Source organism: Gobio gobio (genome assembly GCF_949357685.1).
Source record: "Gobio gobio genome assembly, chromosome: 14".
In the NCBI taxonomy this organism is placed as follows: Eukaryota; Metazoa; Chordata; class Actinopteri; order Cypriniformes; family Gobionidae; genus Gobio; species Gobio gobio.
Window position 1 is genome coordinate 45217765 of NC_137107.1, and position 21917 is coordinate 45239681.

Genomic DNA, 21917 nt, shown 5'->3' on the forward strand with positions numbered 1-21917 from the left:
ATGTGACCTACCAGCGTCAGTTGTGTTGCTTGATTGTCACAAATCCTGTCCCGTGGCCTCATGGGATAGTAAAGTGTTCAGCCAATGCTCACTTCAGAATCTCAGTAGTTGGTCACCCGGGACTTTTCACCTACTGTTTTTCAAATACTGTGTATTCTGACATACTACTCTGTTGACGTACTTGTTTTTCGCATACTATAGTAGGGAAATAGTCTTTCTTTCTTTTTCTCTCTCTCTCTCTCTTTCTCCTCCAGGAGTTGAATTATGTTTGCAGTGTTTTAAACGAGGCTGCGGTGGTTTGTCGTAACAGTCATTGAAGTTAATTCCATTAAAATGTGTGTTTTTGTACATTCCCGGCTTTTGTGTTTCTCTACACGCACTGAGCTTTCCCGAACTGTCATCTCCTAAAATCACTTCTGTTAGCTTCCACACAAAGAGCGTTTGATGTGTGTGTGTTTGTGTTTGTGTGTGTTTGTGTTTGTGTGTGTTTGTGTGTGTTTGTGTGTGTGTGTGTGTGTGTGTGTGTGTGTGTGTGTGTGTGTGTGTGTGTGTGTGTGTGTGTGTGTGTGTGTGTGTGTGTGTGTGTGTGTGTGTGTGTGTGTGTGTGTGTGTGTGTGTGTGTGTGTGTGTGTGTGTGTGTGTGTGTGTGTGTTCCTATGGAAACCGGATTGCACATTCTGTTCCATTGACTTGCTTTTGTCCAGAGAGATTTGTGGCTCAGAAACTGACATCAGTCTTGAGAAAAAGCAATAGATGAATAAAGAAGAGGCCGAGATGGCTGCAGGCTGAGACTCTGTGTAGGGAAGGACAGTGGGAGAAAAGGAAATGAGAAGGTCAAAGGTCAGAGACTGAAGGCTCTGCAGAGACTTTTTTTGGTACATTTTTAACGAGTTTGAATGTCAAATGCAGAGAAGAATATTTTGGCATCACTTAATGTGAAGATATTCTCATAAACAACAGCTACTACAGTTATAAAACATAATACCAGTTCATGCTCAAATGTTTAAACATATAATGGCATGTTATGTTGTGCATTTTATAATGAAATACACTCGCTTTAGTGTTATAACTCTTATAATTATTTATACAATATATAATGCTTTATTATAGTCACAATTAAGGTTAAGGCCTGGATGCCTGGTATGTCTGTGGGGATTTCTAGGTTTCCACTGAACAAACTGCTGATGTTAATGTGTCTCACACACACACACACACACGCACACTATACATCCATCCAGCCTTGGCATCAAACACGCTTAATTGTGATCCATGAAATATATATGATTCAGCTGCAAAGAGATGAAGAGGCAGAAAGAGAGAGAAGATGCGTGTGTGTGTGTGTGTGTGTGTGTGTGTCTGACCCAGAAAAAGTGTCCAGACTGCAGCAGAGCTCAGGGAGATGTTAACCCATTTAACCCACACACACGGTGTGCTGCTCTCTGCACTGTTGGCCGCCTTCCTAGACCATCAGAGGTGTGTTTGAACCAGGGATGCACAGATTAGGAGACCATTAGTGTTGATTGCATCGCTGTTATTGATCAAACCGTTCAAAAGTTTATGGTTGGCGAGATTTATTAATGCTTTTGAAATACGTTTCTTGCATTTATTTGAACAAAAATACAGTAAAAACAGTAATACTGTGAAATATTATTACAATTTAAAATCACTCTTTTCTGTTTGAATATATAGTACATTTTCAGCATCATTACTCCAGTCTTCAGTGTCACATGATCCTTCAGAAATCATTCTGATATGAGGATTTGATGCTCAAGAAACATTTCTGATTAATGTTGCTTCATATTTTTGCGCAAACTGATACATTTTGTTCGGGATTCTTTGACGAATAGAACATTACTTGTAAGATTACTGCATTTTCTCTTTTCCCCCTCAGGCTCAGGATCTGAACGTCATCGAGGAGGTGATCAGAATGATGTTGGAGATTATAAACTCATGTTTGAGTAATTCCCTCCATTACAACCCAAACCTGCTGTACGCGCTGCTCTATAAGCGGGAACTCTTCGAACAGTTCCGATCGCATCCTTCGTTCCAGGATATCATGCAGAACCTTGACACGGTGAGACACTGACTGTGTGTTCCAGCTCTGTGCCAAACCATAGTGAGCGATCTAGTGTACACATAGACAGCTACCTTCTAAGTAGGGTTGGGTATCGTTTGGGTTTTTTCCGATACCAGTGCCAAACCGATACATTTAAAACGGTACCGGTGCCTGAACCGATACTTTAATAATAATAATAATAGCCACAAAACGAGGTGGATGAGATTAAAGAATGGCTTTTTATAAAAAAAAAAATATTATTTAAATTGAACTATTTATTACAAGTTTAAAGTATACTTAAATATATAAATATAATAAATACAAAACACAATTTACTTAACAAATTCACAGTAAAACTAAACCCACCCGACCCAACTACAACAGGCCTAATTTAACTCTAAATAACAGTTGCAGTAAAAACAGCAGTAGTCTGTATTCTTGGTCTGCTACAAACCAGCTTCAAGCTTCAGCTTTGTTCTGCACAAATATGACCATATTCTCTGGCTAAATATTTTAGAACGCATTGCCTTATTGTTTCCAAGGCGACGCGTCATGCTTCTCACATGACACACAGCTGCCACAATAACGCTGTATGATAGCTCAGCTGTGTCGGGTTTATTTAGTTTTTTCTTTTTTATTCAAAATATTCACAAACTTGCTAACTATGTCATGAACTATCTGATATTCTGATATAGTTGATCTATAATGCACGTTAGTTTGCGCCTCAGAGAATCGGATCTGTCGGATCACGTAAATTCATTCACGTCTCACAAAATACATGAAAGTAAGTGACCAGAGAACTGGGAGAAAAATAGAGTAAACTATAGTAAAACACGTAGTCAAGTTAAAACTGTCTGAAAGGATTGTTTTGACGCTTCCATAGACATCAGTGTGGGTTTTTTGCTAGTACTTATGGGCATTTAAATGTCTGAAACCTAAAATAAACATTATGTGGTTGAAAACACTGAATTGTTGTGATTTGTGACGAGCGCTGAGTGTGTCTGTCTCTGGCTCGGTGTGAGCCAAAAAGCGAAGGCATTTTTTAATTTAAGTGGCACCGAAATGAGGAACCGAAATCTGCATTCAGATTCGGTCCGGTACATAACGGTTATATAGGTACCATATTGCCACCGGGTTTCGGTACCCAACCTTACTTCTAAGGGAGCATCCTAACTGAAACTGAACCCCATAAGTGACTGATTTGAAACACACTTCATGAGCAGCAATTCACATAAATGCTGTTGATTCCAGTAGAGTTTGACATTGACATGTTGCAAAGATATTTAGATTTTTCTTTAAATATTATATTATATATACAATTTAAAGTAAAATTAAAAGTTCAATGAACATATAGTAGTACACACAATTATTTGCTGTTAAAGTTATATTTTAATAAGACTGAAATATTTTGTATCCGTACTTTGCATAAAATATGAATTAAATATAATTGTCGCATTGCATGCTGGGATTGTGTCATCTGGATACTTGCAGTGCATGCATTAAGCTTGGTCAAAACTAGATACGCTAAAAAAAAGTACTGTGCCTATGATGCCTAAATATGTTGCCTAGGTAGGCAGCTCACTAGACTTTGGAACAGAGCTTTTGCTTTTGTTTCAATATGTTGTTCATGTGGCTGTCCATATCACTCTCTAAAGATGATACTCGAGCACATGGTTCAAATTCAAAACAAAATCCTCATTGCAAACATTCATATAGGTGAAGAGAGATTTACACTACACCTACTGCATTTATATTGTGCATTAGAAGCCCAGGGGGTTTCTGGGTAATCTACAGACGTCAGGAAGTTAATTCCCTCTTTAAAACACACTCACACTGGTGCATTAATGCTGCATGACTCCCTCCAGCCTTAAACACACACACCACACAGAATAAAACTGCTTTCATCCAAACCTAAATGAATGTACTAGTACACTGCGTACTGCATAATAAAAATAAGATGTGAAATTTCCAAAATTCAGAAATGAAAAGTGAGTCTTTCAAAAGCTAGTATATTACGCTGGTGTCATTGGCATCAGTTGTCATCCCAACATAAGTAATTTTGTATTTTTAATTAGTTCTGTGTGCAAGTTTAGTTTTGTGTACAAATGACCATTGTCGTGTCGCGCTGTAACAGAAGCTAGAAGCTGAAAGCAACCGTTAAAATAATTTGGCCTTTATGTCAGAAGTAGCGTGAGTGCATTAAGTATGTTATAAATAGAACGAGGCATATATTTATATTATCGGCCGATTTTCTATAGTTTTTTTTTGTTTTTTTATCAATTTACAACCATCGGCATATCGGCTATAGCTTGAAAAAGGCCGATATATAACAAACCGATGGCTTATTAATGAACTGCGTGAAGGCACTGAGCTGTATAATGTCTGCTGCATAATCCACGCTTATAATGTAATATTCCTGCTGCGCTGCTGTCTGCGTTTCTAATATTAATCAAACAACAAAAGACCAACAAACAAAAAAATCGATCACCACTCTTGACTAAATAACTTTCATAAGGATTCATTTCCGTGATGCTGAAAACGCAGACAGAATCCAGTCATAAAACCGAATTTACTGCATAATGGAATGTCATTGAATTTGTTAAAGTTTTGATGAATAAATAAAAAGGTAGGTCAGTACATTTCTCTGTGTGAATGAATGGTGCAGATGCGTGGTTTCATTTACCTCACACACACACGCACACACACACACACTCAAACTTGCAATGTTTTTCAGCCTCTGCCGCTTCAATATATGAGGACATGAATGCATCTCCCGTCACTTCATGAGCATTTTACCGTTTCATTCGACATAATCTATCGTCATATCATAAACACACGCACAGAAACTTCACGGCAACCCGTCAAAATAAAAGTTCAGTTTAACAAAGTAATTGTGACAGAAATATATTAATGTTGTACAGTAGAATTTAGCTACCTCTCAATGTAATAATAATATATGTATTTACTTTATACAGTGAAGAATGTGCAGTGTTATTTAACATTTGTTTACTTTATTTCTGTACCTCAACATTTAAACCTACTTAAAAAGCACTGTTTATTTCATATGCATCTTGTTCTGTTGTATTTATATATTTATGTTGGCCTGCTGAATGTTAAATGGATCCAGTCTATGTTCATTAGAAACTATTTGATAATGCAGCAATAATCTTGCTCCATTCTTTATCTTTACTCAAAGAATGACAGACAATCTGCATTAATAGATGGTTTTAGGTAACACTGCAGCCCACATGCTGTTTAGCAGAAGTATTTCAGTACAACAGTAATAACGTGAGTTAGCGAAAACGTACACAATATAAAACACAAAACTGTGTATTTTGAACACCCGGTAGAAAATATATACATCAATAATGAATCATACTTACAGGTTGTGATTCTGAGGAGCTGGTCCCATCTGACCCATCTTTCAAGTAATTTATGATGTATGTAAAAAGAGCCACAGTGGCTTCCCCGATTACAGATAATTTCAGTTTTATTACAGATATTTTGCACCAATTTCCCAGGAAGTGACCATTTTTGTTCTCTTGAACACGTGATGGAAACTCTGCTTTATTTCAAATGTTTTTTACGATATTCCAATTTTGTGCGCAAGTTAAATTTGCAACTTGGGATGGAAACCCAATAGCTACTGACCGTGTGTGTGTGTGTGTGTGTGTGTGTGTGTGTGTGTGTGTGTGTGTGTGTCACAGGTGATTGGATTCTTCAGCCATCGACTGGAGCAGGCAGGAAGTGACCTATCAGTGGAGAGGGTTCAAGAGGTCATAAAGAAAGGTGCTGTGGCCCTCCCTAAAGACCGTCTGAAGGTAAGCACACAGACATTTCTAATGATGCACAGCCATTTGTTTTGCAGTATTTTATTGAAAAATACAAAAACACTTCAAACAGTAGTAGCAGAATTTAGCAAGAGGTGTCCTTTTATTTATTTTTTATTTAAATAGATTTTTTTCAATTAAATTCTAATAATTAAGTATGTTTATGTGTATATATGTACAAACTATGTTTGTATATATAATTTTTTAGGGAAAGTTTTTTATTTCTTTGAAAAAAATATGTATTTATTCTTTCAATGAAATACTGTAAACCAAAGTATACTGTATATACAGTACTGGTCAAAAGTTTGGAAACATTACAATTTTATATTTTTTTAAAGTCTCTTCTACTCATCAAGTTTGCATTTATTTGATAAAAAATACAGAAACAATAATAATATTGTGAAATATTATTACAATTTTAAAAAATGGTTTTCTATTTTAATATACTTTAAAACATAATGTATTCCTGTGATCAGAGCTGTATTTTCAGCATCATTACTCCAGTCTTCAGCGTCACATGATCCTTCAGAAATCATTCTGATATGAGGATTTATTATCAATGTTGGAAAAATGCTTCATATTTTTTTGGAACCTGAATTAATTTAATCATTCATTGATGAATAAAAGTATAAAAAGAACAGCATTTATTAAAAATAGAAATCTTTTCTTACAATATAAATGAATGCATATTATAATTTTTTATGTATCAATTTAACAGCTTTGCTGAATAAAAGTATTAATTTCTTTCAAAAAGAAGAAGAAAAAAAATACTGACCCCAAATTTTGAACGGGAGTGTATATTGTTACTAGCCTGACAAGTCAGACCCACATCAAGCTGTTGGGTCTGGGAACACACCATTGGCAGGGCTCAATCAACCATTGGCAGGGCTCTTAATATATTAAGCCCGCCCCCCGACTCTATACACGATGTGATTGGCCTGACTAGAGTTTGGTTTTTCAGGCTCGCAAGCCAACGGAGAGTTGCTAGACAACCCTGGCTTCAAATTACATTTGCAGCCGCTAGGGTGCGTCTAGATTTCTAGGCTATATTGTTACAAAAGATTTGTATTTTAAATAAATGCAGTTTTTTTACTTTTTATCCATCAAAGAATCCTGAAAAAATTATCACATGTTCCAAAAAAAATAATAAGCAGCACAACTGTTTCCAACACTGATAATAACTAATTATCAAATCCTCATATCAGAATGATTTCTGAAGGATCATGTGACACTGAAGACTGGAATAATGATGTGGGAAATTCAGCTTTAATCATAGGAATAAATTACATTTTGAAGTATATTAAAATAGAAAACCATTATTTTAAATTGTAATAATATTTCACAATATCCATGTTTTTTCTGTAATTTTGATCAAATAAATGAAGGCTTGATGAGTAGAAGAGGAGACTCCTTTTAAAAACATGAAAAAAATGTGTATATTTATAACTCTAGCTGAATTTCTTTAGCAAACTTTTTGTTTTCTCTTTGGCGACTGGTAATTTTGTGCCGTGCGTGTTGGTAAATGAAGCTGTGCTTTATCTGAGAGCGAGCAGCGGGTGTCTGAACACACGAGCAATCATGTTTGAGAGCGGGTCAGGCCTCATCTTCATTATCACAAACGACTCCTCCGGGGCCATTCATTACGCTTTATAACACACACGGGTAATGACATCTCCAGAAGAACAGGAAATCACACATATCTGTCTCTGATATACGGGCTAAAAGACTGGAATAAATCTCCACCACGTGTCTCGTTACCTTCCTATCCTTACCCACAATCCCCTCTGATCCCCCTAAATCAGTGAAAAAGTGGCTGGTATGTGCCGTCCGTCCGCCGTTTAATTGCGTGTTCTATCACATGTTCAGTGTTTCAGATATCACAGACAACATCCATCATGTTAATGGCCAGGCGAATGAGAACAAGGGGCGATAGAAACCGCTCAGCGTCCTGCTGCTTCTGAGAAACACCCTCAGACCTTCATGGATGGGCTGATGTATATTGTCTGATCATTGCAAATCGTTCTCAGTGTGAACACCATTACGAGGAAGACGTTCTTGTAACTGAATCTTTGAACAGTATTTAAGAGTTTTGTTTGAGAAGTTTGTGGCCTCAATGTGACCGTATGCATCGTGCAACTTGTAATAAGCTGCATTGTAAACCAGACAGACCAGATTTGTTGTCTTTTAACGATTTAGTGAGGTTGTCTAGATTTTTTTTTAACTTTTGATATTAAGCAGCAGTTTGCACAATAAAACCTGATGAGAAACATCGCATCTTTGAGTTCACCCCCTATTCAAACACATTCAGATGGGTGGCTTTGGCCTTTTTTGAAGACAACGCAACGAATAATCCAACTTTTAAAAACATGTTTCCAGATCTGTGTAGTTCTTGTTTTAATCTGTTATTAAACACAGGAATGTGTGTAATATCACCCCAAAAAATGTCTGATTGTGGTCGTGTGAATCCAAGACCAGCCTAATTATTCAGAACTTTATATATATATATATATATATATATATATATATATATATATATATATATATATATATATATATATATATATATATATATATATATATATATATATATATATATATATATATATATATATATATATATATATATATATATATATATATATATAGCCCTATATGTATAAATATGTATGTACAAATGTATATTTATTTGCACACATATTTGTAGCTTAAATATATGCATGTGTGTGTGTGTGTGTTTTATGTACATACATATGTGGCTATTAGTATGTGTATATGTACATATATACATACATATTGAGCAAGTTTATTTATGCAACACAGGGCTCCAGACTAACATTTGAGAGCAGTTGCACTGGTGCCACTGAGTTCTACAGATGGGGGAAAATTTATCTTAAAGTTAATTTAAAGGGTTTGTTCACCCAAAAATGAAATTTCTTCCATTAATGACTCTCCCCAATGTTGTTCCACACCCGTAAGACCTCCGTTCATCCTCGGAACACAGTTTAAGATATTTTAGATTTAGTCCGAGGGCTTTCAGTCCTTTGAATGTAAGTGTATGCACACTTTGCTGTCCACGTCCAGAAAGGTAATGAAAACATCATCAAAGTAGTCCATATGTGACATCATTTGGTAAGTTAGACTCTTTTGAAGCGTCGACAATACATTTTGGTCAAAAAATAACAAAAACTAAGACTTTATTAAGCATTGTCTTCTCTTCCGGTTTTGTTTGAATCCGCGTTCACGATGCCACAGTGACGCTGCTGACGTAAGACGCTGTGACGTGTTATCAAAAGAGTCTAACTAACCAAATGATGTCACATATGGACTACTTTGATGATGTTTTCACTACCTTTCTGGGCGTTGACAGCAAAGTGTGCATACACTTACATTCAAAGGACTGAAAGCCCTCGGACTAAATCTAAAATATCTTAAACTGTGTTCCGAGGATGAACGGAGGTCTTACGGGTGTGGAACAACATTGAGGCGAGTCATTAATGGAAGAAATTTCATTTTTGTGTGAACTAACCCTTTAATCATACAATTACTATAGTTGCGCATGAATAAGTTCAGTTACTAATAATAGTACATGTTTGTTTATTGGAGATTTAAAGGGTAACTAAACCCCAGCTCAGAGCTTAACTCCACCCACTGGCAATTTTTGAAAAATGCTGGAAAAGTGGGCAGAGCCCAGCGGACACAGAGGGGACGAACCGAGGGCGGAGCTGAGCGGAGGGCGTGAGTGCCTGAGACCCGCAGTGACGGATTGATTGACAGCTGTCTGACTCGCGAGCCGCAAAGATGGAGAATGACTGGAGTGACGCCAGCTTTGCAACAGAGCGGTCATTTCTCCCCCACCTTCACCTGAAAGTGGAGGAGGGTGGATTGTCTATAGACACAGACCCAGAGCCTTATCAATGCGAGCCGCTGCTCAAACTGCGTTAACTCCCGATGCAGACGATGATAGTAAAGCAGCAGCGCAAGAGAACTGACCTAATCAATGAACAGTCAGATCCTACTCTGAATGCCACTAAAAATGGATCAGATATCTGAAATACATACGATGTATTTTCATTCAAATTAACTGAAGCAATAAGCAGCGCAGGACCAATAAGTTCAGACCTAATAGCCTATTATAAACAGATTTCCTCTAATAAGTTAGACTATATACGCCAGCGTGTTACGGCGTTACCGCGGCAACCACTTGCGTGTCAGGGTTTGAAAGCGCGTCTCTTGTATGAAACTTATCTGCACACATGACGGGCGGCAATAATATCGCAAGAAAAGCCTGACGTGTACTGACAACTGCATTATTTAACCGCATTTTCTTCATTACAATGTTAAAGCAAGTGTCAAGTCAGTTTCATTCATAATGTTTCCACTTCATGTAACATGACAGTTCATACTGGAGTGAAGCCGTTCTCATCATGTGATTGGGGAAACATTTCTGAGGGCGTGGTGAGCTCGTGCCAGGGGCGTGGATAGTGAGCCGTTGGAAGTGCCATCCTACGTCACGATGTACCACAACGTCCAATAGGAAAATTCAATTGCAGTAGCCACCGTTCAACCTTAAGAGGGCAGCACTTTGGCGGTTTTACACCATATTTTATAGAATTAAAACGCTTTATACTCAAATGTCAAAACATTTACTCGAATCAATGAACAGCATTAATAAAGCCCCAGTATTACAGATCATTAACTAAAAAAAGATGGTTTAGGGTTTAGTTACCCTTTAACAGTGAAGCACCGGTATGAAGATCAAATTTACTTTTTATCACAATAGTAATGTGCGAAAACCTAATTTTTATTGGGGAAATTGTGCTTGAAGTGGAAAAAATTAATGGCCGGTACTCACCAGAGGGGGCAGGACTTTGTTGGGCCGTGGTTATGGGGGATTGTTTAGTCAATAATTCGAGAAGGTCCATATTTTAAAGCTCTTTCTAACTTGTACTCAGCCTTAAAACTAACATAGTTCTTGTTATTGTTTAACTATAGCATTTGTTACAATAAGGGTTTATTTACAAAGCAAGACCATTGACGGCATCTAGGGCTGTGCGATATTGATGAAAAATGCGATATGGAATATCCTTGTTAAATAATGCGATATTCGATGTGTCCTATTTAAGGCTATAGGGCGCAATTTCGGACACAGCCAGGGAGTGGGAATAGTTAAAGTCAATAAGTTCTCCTATGCCGCCATCTACTTGGCATAGTGGTAATTTCATGTTTTGTTTTGTTTTTTAAATAAAAGTGCTTGTTTGCCACAAAGTTTTTGTTTTCCTACATTTTTAAAACTTTCAGTTTTACAAATCATCACATTAAAAATAACATTAAAATTGGATAATGTTTAGAGGTTTGAAACGCTGGAGAAAAAGTGTGAAACACTTGAAATCCCTTGAAAAATGTTACTCTCAAAAGGTTGTATGAACCCTGAGATGAATAATGTTCAAAAATATATATATTTTTTAATATACTATTTCTGACTATTTCTGCCACAATACCATGGTTACAGTTAGCGTTACTACGTTAAATCCATGGTGAATGTTGGTCATTTCTGGATTAAAAAGCCTTCTAAAACTTTTGGTATTTCATGGTATTTCATTCATGGCACAATGTTTCTCCTGGTTTCCACGTCAGCGCGGTTTGATCTGATATCTGTGGTTTATGACAGAATTCTCAAACGACTAGCATGGTTTCGCTTGCATTTGATCGCAGTCTGCAGCCTTGAAACACACTGAATAGTGATTTTAAAATGGCATAGTCTTGCATCTCTAATTTCTACTAGGTTTTCCCTAGTGGTTTATTGGTGTGCTTGTGCATTTCTGTTCATACGTTCTCCATGTATCTGTGTGTGTGTGGGGGGGTTGTGTTTGTGTCCTGGGCGTCCCCAGGACTGGGAATGAAAAATTCTCGTCTAGACATCCAGACTCGTACACACACACATTCAAGCATGCAGTGGGCAACGCTTATCAGAATCAGAGTCCCAAGAGAGCAACTGTGTGCTTGAGGGATGTTCCGTACCCTCGGTCCTGGTACAGACGGCCCTTATTCCACCACAAACACACACACAAAGGAAGCGTGAAGGGCCAGACTGCCTGTCTGCCGAGAGCTCTACCTCTTTCTGTTTCCTTTTTCTTTCTGCCTCTCTCTCTCTAGTGTTGAATAAGAGCAGCGACAGCCGTGTGTGACGTGGACGGAGTGACAGAGGCGGAGGAATTTGTTGTTTGGCCAGTGCGCTGGTGTGTGTGTTGCGTGGTGATAAGACAGAGACTCCATGGCTCCTGTGAGGGAGGGCGTCATCAGCATAACACACACACACACATGCTTTCATAAAGGCTTTTGGAGGCATTTTGAAAAGCTTAGATATGACACTTAACTTGTCATGAAAACGACTGCTTTCTCAATTAGGTTTTTGCAGATTTTTCTGTTTCCTAATGCATTTGAAAGCTGAACTGACTTTGACGTCCTCAGTGTGTGCTTCTAACCCAATTTATTTATAGTTGTTTATTCATTCTTCTTTTAAGTCTCTTCTGCTCCCCAATGCTGCATTAATTTGATCAAAAGTTTAAATTATAATACATCATAATAATACCAGTAATATTGTGTGATATTATAATTTAAAAGAACTGTTTTCTATGTGAATGAATGTTAAAATGTAATGTATTCCTGTGATCAAAGCTGAATTTTCAGCATCATTACTCCAGTCTTCGGAGTCACATGATCCTTTAGAAATCATTCTAATATGATGAGAAACATTTCTGATTGTTATCAATGTTGAAAACAGTTGTACTGCTTCATATTTTTGTGGAAAATGATACATTTTCAGGATTCTTTGAAAAAAATAGAAAGAACAGCATTTATTTGAAAATCGTTTGTAACATTATAAAAGTCTTTACTGTCACTTTTGATCAATTTATAACATCCTTGCTGAATAAAAGTATTATTATTATTATTTTTTTTTAAGTCTTACTGACCCCCATTTTAAAGAAAAATCCTAATCCCACCCCATAATTTCATCCAAATCTAATAAATGACCTCTGAAATTACTTTCTTTTTTCGGCTGATGTCACTAAGGCCTTTATTTTGACCCCAATATGGATATGTAATGTTAACTCACTTGTCACAATATATTCTTATCAGTCTATTAATATATTATTATCAGTGACACAAGATATTAATGTCTCTAAGTTTCTCAGTTCTTTCTCAATGGAATGTTTGTGTGCATTTAATATGCTGCATGTATGTTTGAATTGGCCCCATTCTTATATAAAATCATCTGCGTCCATTTCCCCTGTGTGTGTGTGTGTGTGTGTGTGTGTGTGTGTGTGTGTGTGTGTGTGTGTGTGTGTGTGTGTGTGTGTGTGTGTGTGTGTGTGTGTGTGTGTGTGTGTGTGTGTGTGTGTGTGTGTGTGTGTGTGTGTGTGTGTGTGTGTGTGTGTGTGTGTGTGTGTGTGAGCGTGTGAGCAGACCGATCCATGTGTGTGTTAGTGAACCGTCTCTACTCTGAGGCTCCGACTGCTGCAAACCAGGGCCAAGCCGACTGGCGACCTTGGAGCGCAGCCAACCATGAGCCAATTCTGCCCGGGCACTGTCTGGCCCTTCTCTTCCCAGGAAACACTGGGGCCCCGCAGGGGGGGTGTATGTCTCTCTCTCTCTCTCTCTCTCTCTCTCTCTCTCTCTCTCTCTCTCTCTCTCTCTCTCTCTCTCTCTCTCTCTCTCTCTCTCTCTCTCTCTGTGTGTGTGTTTGAGAACTGGGAAGAGAACAGTTTGACGCAAGACTTCAGTTCAGAGAACATCTGAGAGTTTAAATAGCCCTGGGTTTTCATCTGCCCTCAGTGGGACTCATATGTACTCTGACATGAATCCCAGCCCCAGTTTATTTCCTTATTATTGTTTTGATTCATTTTGAGTCGTCATGATGAGGACTTTGACATTTAAACATAAATAAACATTTAAATTCTGTAATGTGCTGTAATTCGAAGAGAAACGAGCAGAAATAATTTTACTGAATTGTGATTTCAAAGATAGCTTACAAAAGTTACATTTTATACATTTTTTTATAATAATGTTATTTATTTATTTATAGAATTATATTATGTTGATGTTTTCGGTTTTTATTATTGCTTTCATTACTATTAAGCACAGAGTTTAAGTGATATTCTTAATGTATTATCTTTTTAATTAATTTTTTAATTTTTTATTAGATTTTCATTAGAGCAATATAGTAATATGAAATAAAATTACTGTAATAAGCATAAAATTAATGCACTATAGCAAATACTTCCATGATGTATATGAAAATATTAGTGCTGTCAAATCGATTAATCACATCCAAAATAGAAGTTTGTGTTTACATAATATATGTGTGCGTGTACTGTGTATAATTATTATGTGTATATATAAGGACACACAAATGCATGTATATATCTAAGAGTTTTTAAAAACATATAATTTTGTATATTTTATATATTATATATAAATTACAGTAAATTTCTTAAATATATATACATGAATGAGTGTGTATTTATATATGCATGATAATTATACACAGTACACACACATATTATGTAAACACAAACTTTTATTTTGAATGCGATTAATCGATTTGACAGCACTAGAAAATATATTTCCCTAATATAAAAAAATTAATTTCCCTGATATAAATACATTAATAATTTAAAACAATTTTTAAAATAGCATTGCAATAATGAGACGTGGATTTTGACTATATATTTATATAATATTGTCGCAATATAAAAAAAAATCATCATGGAAAAATATCATTTCTCAATTCTTTCTTTTGGTTTTAGGGACAAATATGACAAAAGGGAAGTTCTTGACATGTTCTTGACACATTGACCCATAGAGTTTGAAAACAATGAAGAATGAACGAATCGTCCCTTGTGTTCTGCAATCAGCCGTTCTGGAAGTCGTTGACCTCGAGTCCCTCATCACGCGAGTCGCTTCATGTCCTCCCATGTGTGACAGACCGGGTCCATGTGCTGTATGGCGTCTGAAAGGAACAGACAGACTTTGACCGGCCATGAATAGAGCCGCAGTGTAGCCGAGCCAGCAGACCCGGAGTCAGCGAGTCCAGCCAAGTTCTGAGCCCTTTCTGTGGAGTCAGATATGAAAGCGCTTCAATACAGCCTCTGTCTTTCACAATGAGAGCGCTGGGGAATATGATAGGATGCTGATGCATTATTAACGCCGATGGGCAGCTTACCTGCTGTCGATTTAGCCTGCGACTCACCTGAGCGCTGGCTTGGGTCGGCTCGGGTTGATCGGGGTTGGGTCAGATCGCTGTTGATGGACCCGCCACCTCGCAGCTGCTGGTTTTGGCCGGGGCGGCCCATCTCCAGGCGTTTCCTGCATACTTTATGCAGGATATTGTAAGCGTTTGGTTGAGCTGGATCATGCTGCTTGGGTTGTGTTTGCTTGTCCAGTCACGGCTTGATTCCTGAGCTGTGTTCAAACCGGCAGCTGTCCGATTAAATACCATCACTCTAATGATTGAGATGTACACGACCAGTCAAAACGTCTCTTATGTGCACCACGGCTGCATTTATTTGATCAAAAAATAGAAAAACTATTTTCTATGTGAATAGTAAAGTGTAATTTATTTCTGTGATCAAAGCTGAATTTTCAGCATCATTACTCCAGTCTTCAGTGTCACATGATCCTTCAGAAATCATTCTAATATGAGGATTTGCTGTTTGAGAAACATTTATGATTATTATTCAAATAAATTCAGCCGTGGTGAGCATAAGAGACTTCTTTCAAAAATATAAAAGATTTTACCGACCCCAAACCTTTGAGAACAGGGTTCCTACGCAGTTTGGAAAGATATGGAATTTAATTTCGAGTAATTTCCAGGTCTGGAAAAATATGGAAAAAATATATATATTTTTTTTTTTTTAAAGTGCATTTCCTGACTATTGCCCCTATTTAGTTTTCTCTAATAGAAAATTGCGAATCTAATGAAAATAAGAAGTGTGTTTTTTAGTGATTGTCCATTTTTTCCATCATGCAAAAATGCAGGTTATAAGCGTTTCGGGTTCATTCTCACAATATTCTCAGCACCGTAGGTCAGCAAACTTCTTACTTTTTTCCATAAATTAGGGTCTGTGTTCGAAATCGCCCCCTATACATGAACTATTCCCTACATTACTCCACTAATATAGTTCACTTGAGAGGGAGTGAATGAAAACAAGTGAGTGAATTCAGACACAGAGTGCACTGGAAGGGCTGCCGCTTTTACATAGTTTGATCTTGCCGTTTAATAATCATTTGAAACTTGGCAAACTGGCAGCTCCAGTAACTCTGTCATAGACTCTGTCACAGTAACTAACATGTATGAATCTTAATTAAACCAGCGGTTTGGAAAGTGGATGGATGTATGATTCAGCTGCGGGCGGCATTTTCTATTCAGATGGAAGAATTCATTCCATGCGTGACTCTCACAGTGCATTATAGGTATTCTCTAGCCATTGAGCGTGTAGATAAATATACATAGATGCTATGATATCTATGGTTGAGTGTGCATCGGTTGTACACTCGTTATTGCTGTGCATTGTGGGAATGCATGAGTGCCAATTGTCAATTTTTTCCTTTTTTTTTTGTTATAAGCGTTTCGGGTTTCTTCTCACAATATTCTCAGCACCGTATTACAAAACTTACTTGCAAAACTAAAAAATATACAGACTTTCGTGTGCGCACGAGAATCCATTGAACTTAGCATATAGGACAGTGCACACTGAGGTACCTGTTGCGCCATCAGCCTATTTTGCGGTGTGGTTTCTTGTCCACCACAGAGTATGCATTAAAGCGGACCTAAGGCCTTTAAATATGACGTACTGCCCCAACGAAAGTCAAATTTAATACTTTTTTATACCAGTTTTTTTATAGACCCTTGGCCTTGGCGAATAGGACAATGCACACACCCGTATTGTGCCATCAACCCATTTCGTGTCATGGTTTCTACAGAGGATGCGCTAAATTGGACTTTAGGGCTTAAGGTACTACCTAAGGAAAGTCACAATTTGAACAAAAAGATCTCTATTAATGTATGTACATCCATGCTCTCGTTTTCTTCATAGTAAGATGGCAGGGATGCATGGGTTATAGTATATATACATCTAGAAATTGTAATGCTTAAGCAAAGCATTTCATTGCGCATGTGAATAGTTTCTCGAAAAAGTCTGTATATATATATATATATATGTATGTATACCGATCAGGCATAACATTGACCACCTTCCTAATATTGTGTTGGTCCCACTTTTGCTGCCAAAACAGCCCTGACCCATCGAGGCATGGACTCCACTAGACCTCTGAAGGTGTGCTGTGGTATCTGGTACCAAGATGTTAGCAGCAAATCCTTTAAGTCCTGTAAGATGCAAGGTGGGGCCTCCATTGATCGGACTTGTTTGTTCAGCACATCCCACAGATGCTCGATTGGATTGAGATCTGGGGAATTTGGAGGCTAAGTCAACACCTCAAACTCATTGTTGTGCTCCTCAAACCATTCCTGAACCATTTGTGCTTTGTGGCGGCGCATTATCTGCTGAAAGAGCCACAGCCAGCAAGGAATACCGTTTCCATGAAGTGTGAACATGGTCTGCAACAATGCTTAGGTAGGTGGTACGTGTCAAAGTAACATCCACATGGATGGCAGGACCCAAGGTTTCCCAGCAGAACATTGCCCAAAGCATCACTGCCTCCGCCGGCTTGCCTTCTTCCCATAGTGCATCTGGTGCCATGTGTTCCCCAGGTAAGCGATGCACACGCACCCGGACATCCACGTGATGTAAAAGAAAATGTGATTCATCAGACCAGGCCACCTTCTTCCATTGCTCCGTGGTCCAGTTCTGATGCTCACGTGCCACTGTTGGTGTTTTCGGCGGTGGACAGGGGTCAGCATGGGCACCCTGACTGATCTGCGGCTATACCGCCCCATACACAACAAACTGCACTGTGTATTCTGACACCTTTCTGTGAGAACCAGCATTACTTTTGACCACACGTGCATCAATGAGCCTTGACCCTGTCACCGGTTCTCCACTGTTCCTTCCTTGGAGCACTTCTGATAGAGACTGACCACTGCAGACCGGGAACACCCCACAAGAGCTGCAGTTTTGGAGATGCTCTGACCCAGTCGTCTAGCCGTCACAATCTGGCCCTTGTCAAACTCGCTCAAATCCTTGCGCTTGCCCGTTTTTCCTGCTTCTAACACATCAACTTTGAGGACAAAATGTTCACTTGCTGCCTAATATATCCCACCCACTAACAGGAGCCTTGATGAAGAGATAATCAGTGTTATTCACTTCACCTGTCAGTGGTCATAATAATCGGTGTGTGTGTGTGTGTGTGTGTGTGTGTGTGTGTGTGTGTGTGTGTGTGTGTGTGTGTGTGTGTGTGTGTGTGTGTGTGTGTATATATATCAATTAAAAAACTCCTGAGAAAATAAAAAATATTTACAGATGACTACTATATACCAAATAAAGCTAAAAATAAAGCTTTATGAACAAGGGATGCACCGTTATGATAATTTTGGCCGATACCGATAATTATTTTATATTTGAAAGCCGATAACCGATGTGTTGGCCAATAAATCTAAATGAAAAAAATGTATATAATTTTTGAGAGCCTGATTACAAACATTTTGCCTAACTGTGCACTTAACTGTATTTTTGAAGTGATTCCAATCATATTTCAAGCAATGCAAAACATCAGTGCGCATCTGAAACGCATCTGAATACATTATTTATCGGCTTTATTATATATTGGCTAAATTTTCTTATTAGGCCGATAATGATAATATTCAAAATGAACATGTATTGACAGATACCGATATGGTGATCGATATATCGCGCATTCCTAGTATGAACAATTTATGTTAAAGGGGAGGGGAAACACTCAGTTTCAGTCAGTCTCATGTCAATCTTGAGTATCTATAGAGTAGCATTGCATCCTGCATATCTCCGAAAAGTCTTTATTTTTATTATAATTATAAAAGGAAGATGCGCTGTTCCGAGTCTTTCCGAAAAAAGCCGTGCGGCTGGGGGCATATCGTGTGGGCGGAGCTAAAGAATGTCGAGCGCGCGCCGCGCCACTGTGTTGAGTGCGTCTGAAAGCTGCGTCATCCCTAAAAGCGGGAAAAAACTTTATTCAACATAAAAAATGGCTTTTAATCAGATACAGCCATACATCTATGATCCGGAATCAGACCCAGAGGCTGAAGTTGAACAGGAGCAGCAGCAAAAACGACTAGAGCAGGACGTCGACTATGTGGTATAAGTTACACTAACTATATAATATGCTTAGCGGCTTGTGTTATTTACACATTTATACTTAAATTATATCGTGTGTGTGTGTGTGTGTGTGTGTGTGTGTGCGCGTGTGTGTGTGTGTGTGTGTGTGTGTGTGTGTGTGTGTGTGTGTGTGTGTGTGTGTGTGTGTGTGTGTGTGTGTGTGTGTGTGTGTGTGTGTGTGTGTGTGTGTGTGTGTGTGTGTGTGTGTGTGTGTGTGTGTGTTTACGCGTGGTTTGTGTAGACATGATTTGTAGTAAGCGGACTGGTTTTGCGCGTCATGCTAGTGTTTACATAGAAAGACATGGAATAGTAGCGCATTTGAATGAAGAAGCGCGCTTATTTAGTTCAACATATTTCCCCATTCTTTGTGTATTGTTGTTTGGAGTGCTTTTACAATACACAAACATACACATATAGTGGCCAGCTAAACAAATGTACACACACTATACATCGCATGCTCCATTGATCAATACGTGATCATGTTTGGGCTACTTGATGGGCATAGGCAAAAACAGACATTTGAAGCAGTCTTACTCACTGCCTGCGGTTCCAACGTTGGGACCTTTATTCCCATCAAACGTCCACCTTAGCTTTTGAAACTGTGTCCATGTTTAGCATGGGAATTCAAGTCTTTAACAGTGCAAAAAGATCAGTATGCATGAAACAGCATTTCACCCCCCCCTTTAAATGTGGTCTAAAAAACTACAGAGAGGTTTGGAAATTTGACAGTAGTGTACGCTGTGACTAGTCTTCTATCTCCACATAGGGATCTTAGAAGGTTTACTGGGTCTTGATCATTCAAAACATGCGTTGTCGCTTAAACTGCCCATTTAGATAATTAAGCTATCACGTGGAATTCTAGTTTTTTATATTTTATTATATTTCAGTTAATGTTTATTCCAAATAATGAAAATGTTTTTGTGGTTTTAGTTAACTAGTATAACCCTTGTGACTAAGAACTATTCATTTTCTTTTGTGTTACATTTCAATGGACACAATGTCAGATAAATAAAAGAAAGAAGTGCAGGTGTGCTCAGGGATTATTCCCTGCTCAGGCCCTGATTTAACGTGTCCTAATTTGCTAGTGAAATCGCATGAATTGTGTGCATGTCGTGACTAGTGCCGGTAGTATGACGAATAATTGTGCAATTAGCAGAACATGCAAATAAGTTGGACACAAACTCATTCTTTTGCTTGTGAAAGAAACTTGTGGTTGTCATTAAATGGTAAATGTCATTAAAAGTATCACCATATGATTCAAACGAGGATAATGTGAATTAGTCATTTTATTTAATAAATGGTATTGTATTGCCATAATGAAAACCAAATGAAAAAAAAAATACAAATAAATTAAAGAGAGATTTTGGTACTTAAGTATTTTAAAACCACAGAGAACTCGCAATGTTTTGTTTGAAAGGCTGCGTTTGCATGTGCTGTCAAGTTTGCATGTGTTTTATGCAAGTAAACCTTTAGTCTGAAACAAAGCTCTGAGTATCTTTCTAAGTTTCACTTCCACAAACCCAAATTTCAACAACTTCCACACAGCAGCCGTTGAAAAGCGGCGTTTCACCAGCCTCCTCTTTTTTTTTTGCGCTGATGGGAAATGACAGCATTTGTTTGCAGAATCGCTCCAGGGGAACTGTAAAGTTCCAGTGAAAGGAGTTCCTTCATGTCTTCTGGACTTCTTTTCCCCCGTGGCCTCTGAAAAGAACGGAAGGAGGATTTCTGTGGTACTACAAATTAAGCCAAGATTGAACGGTGTTACTCAGAGCCACAGACAGACAGCTTCCTGTTCCTGAAAGTCCTGTCCTCTAAAGTCAGCCTATATGTTTGAGAGCTTCCTGTGGGCAGGAATCAGCCGTTGTATTTGTTTAGAGATGGATCAGAGGTCATTGATACCGAACAACAGAAACGGCAGCCATAGTTAGCAAGTCAAAACTACACCAAGAGCTTTTGTATTGCAGAACAGAAGAACTTTTGGAAGAATTTCCATAGTAAAATTGTGGAGCAGGACTCAGTAGCATTTGTCTGAATTGTGATGGAAATATATTTTGTTAGGTTAAAAAGTAAAAGTAAAAAAAAGTATTTTTATGGATGGATGGATTGTTGGATGGATGGTTGGATGCATGGATGGATGGTTGGATGTTAGATGGATGGATGGACGGATGCATGGATGAATTGTTGGTTGGATGTTTGATGCATGGATGAATTAATAGGTGGATCGTTGAATGGTTGGATGGTGGATGGCTGGATGGAGAGAGGGATGGGTGGATGGCTGGATGGAGAGAGGGATGGGTGGATGGCTGGATGGAGAGAGGGATGGGTGGATGGATGGAGGGATCATAGAATGGATGGAGGGATGAATGGATGGATGTGATCACGGAATGGATGGATGGATGAATGGTTGGATGGATGGAGGGATGGATCAGAATGGATGGAGGGATGAATGGTTGGATGTTAGATGGAGGGATGGATGGATAGATAGATAATTGGATGGATGGACGGATGCATGGATGAATCGTTGGATGAATCGTTGGTTGGATGTTTGATGCATGGATGAATGAATAGATGGATCGTTGAATGGATGAATGGTTGGATGATGGATGGCTGGATGGAGAGAGGGATGGATGGAGGGATGAATGGTTGGATGATGGATGGATCACGGAATGGGTGGAGGGATGAATGGTTGGATGGCTGGATGGATGGATTGTTGAATGGATG

The 21917-nt window shown here is 38.3% G+C and overlaps 1 protein-coding gene across 2 annotated transcripts in view; it reads left to right on the forward strand.

Moving 5' to 3' along the window:
- The window catches only part of dym (dymeclin), a 115004-nt gene that overhangs the window by 86676 nt on the left and 6411 nt on the right, over window positions 1-21917 (forward strand). The window contains exons 15-17 of one of the 2 annotated variants that reach the window (XM_079834073.1): window positions 1892-2074; window positions 5764-5877; window positions 12040-13170. In XM_079834073.1, coding sequence (XP_079690199.1) covers window positions 1892-2074; window positions 5764-5877; window positions 12040-12045 — 303 coding nt within the window. In that variant the 3' untranslated portion in view covers window positions 12046-13170. Of the gene's footprint in view, window positions 1-1891; window positions 2075-5763; window positions 5878-12039; window positions 13171-21917 lie in introns of those variants that run through there. The other variant, XM_079834072.1, reaches the window with a different exon arrangement.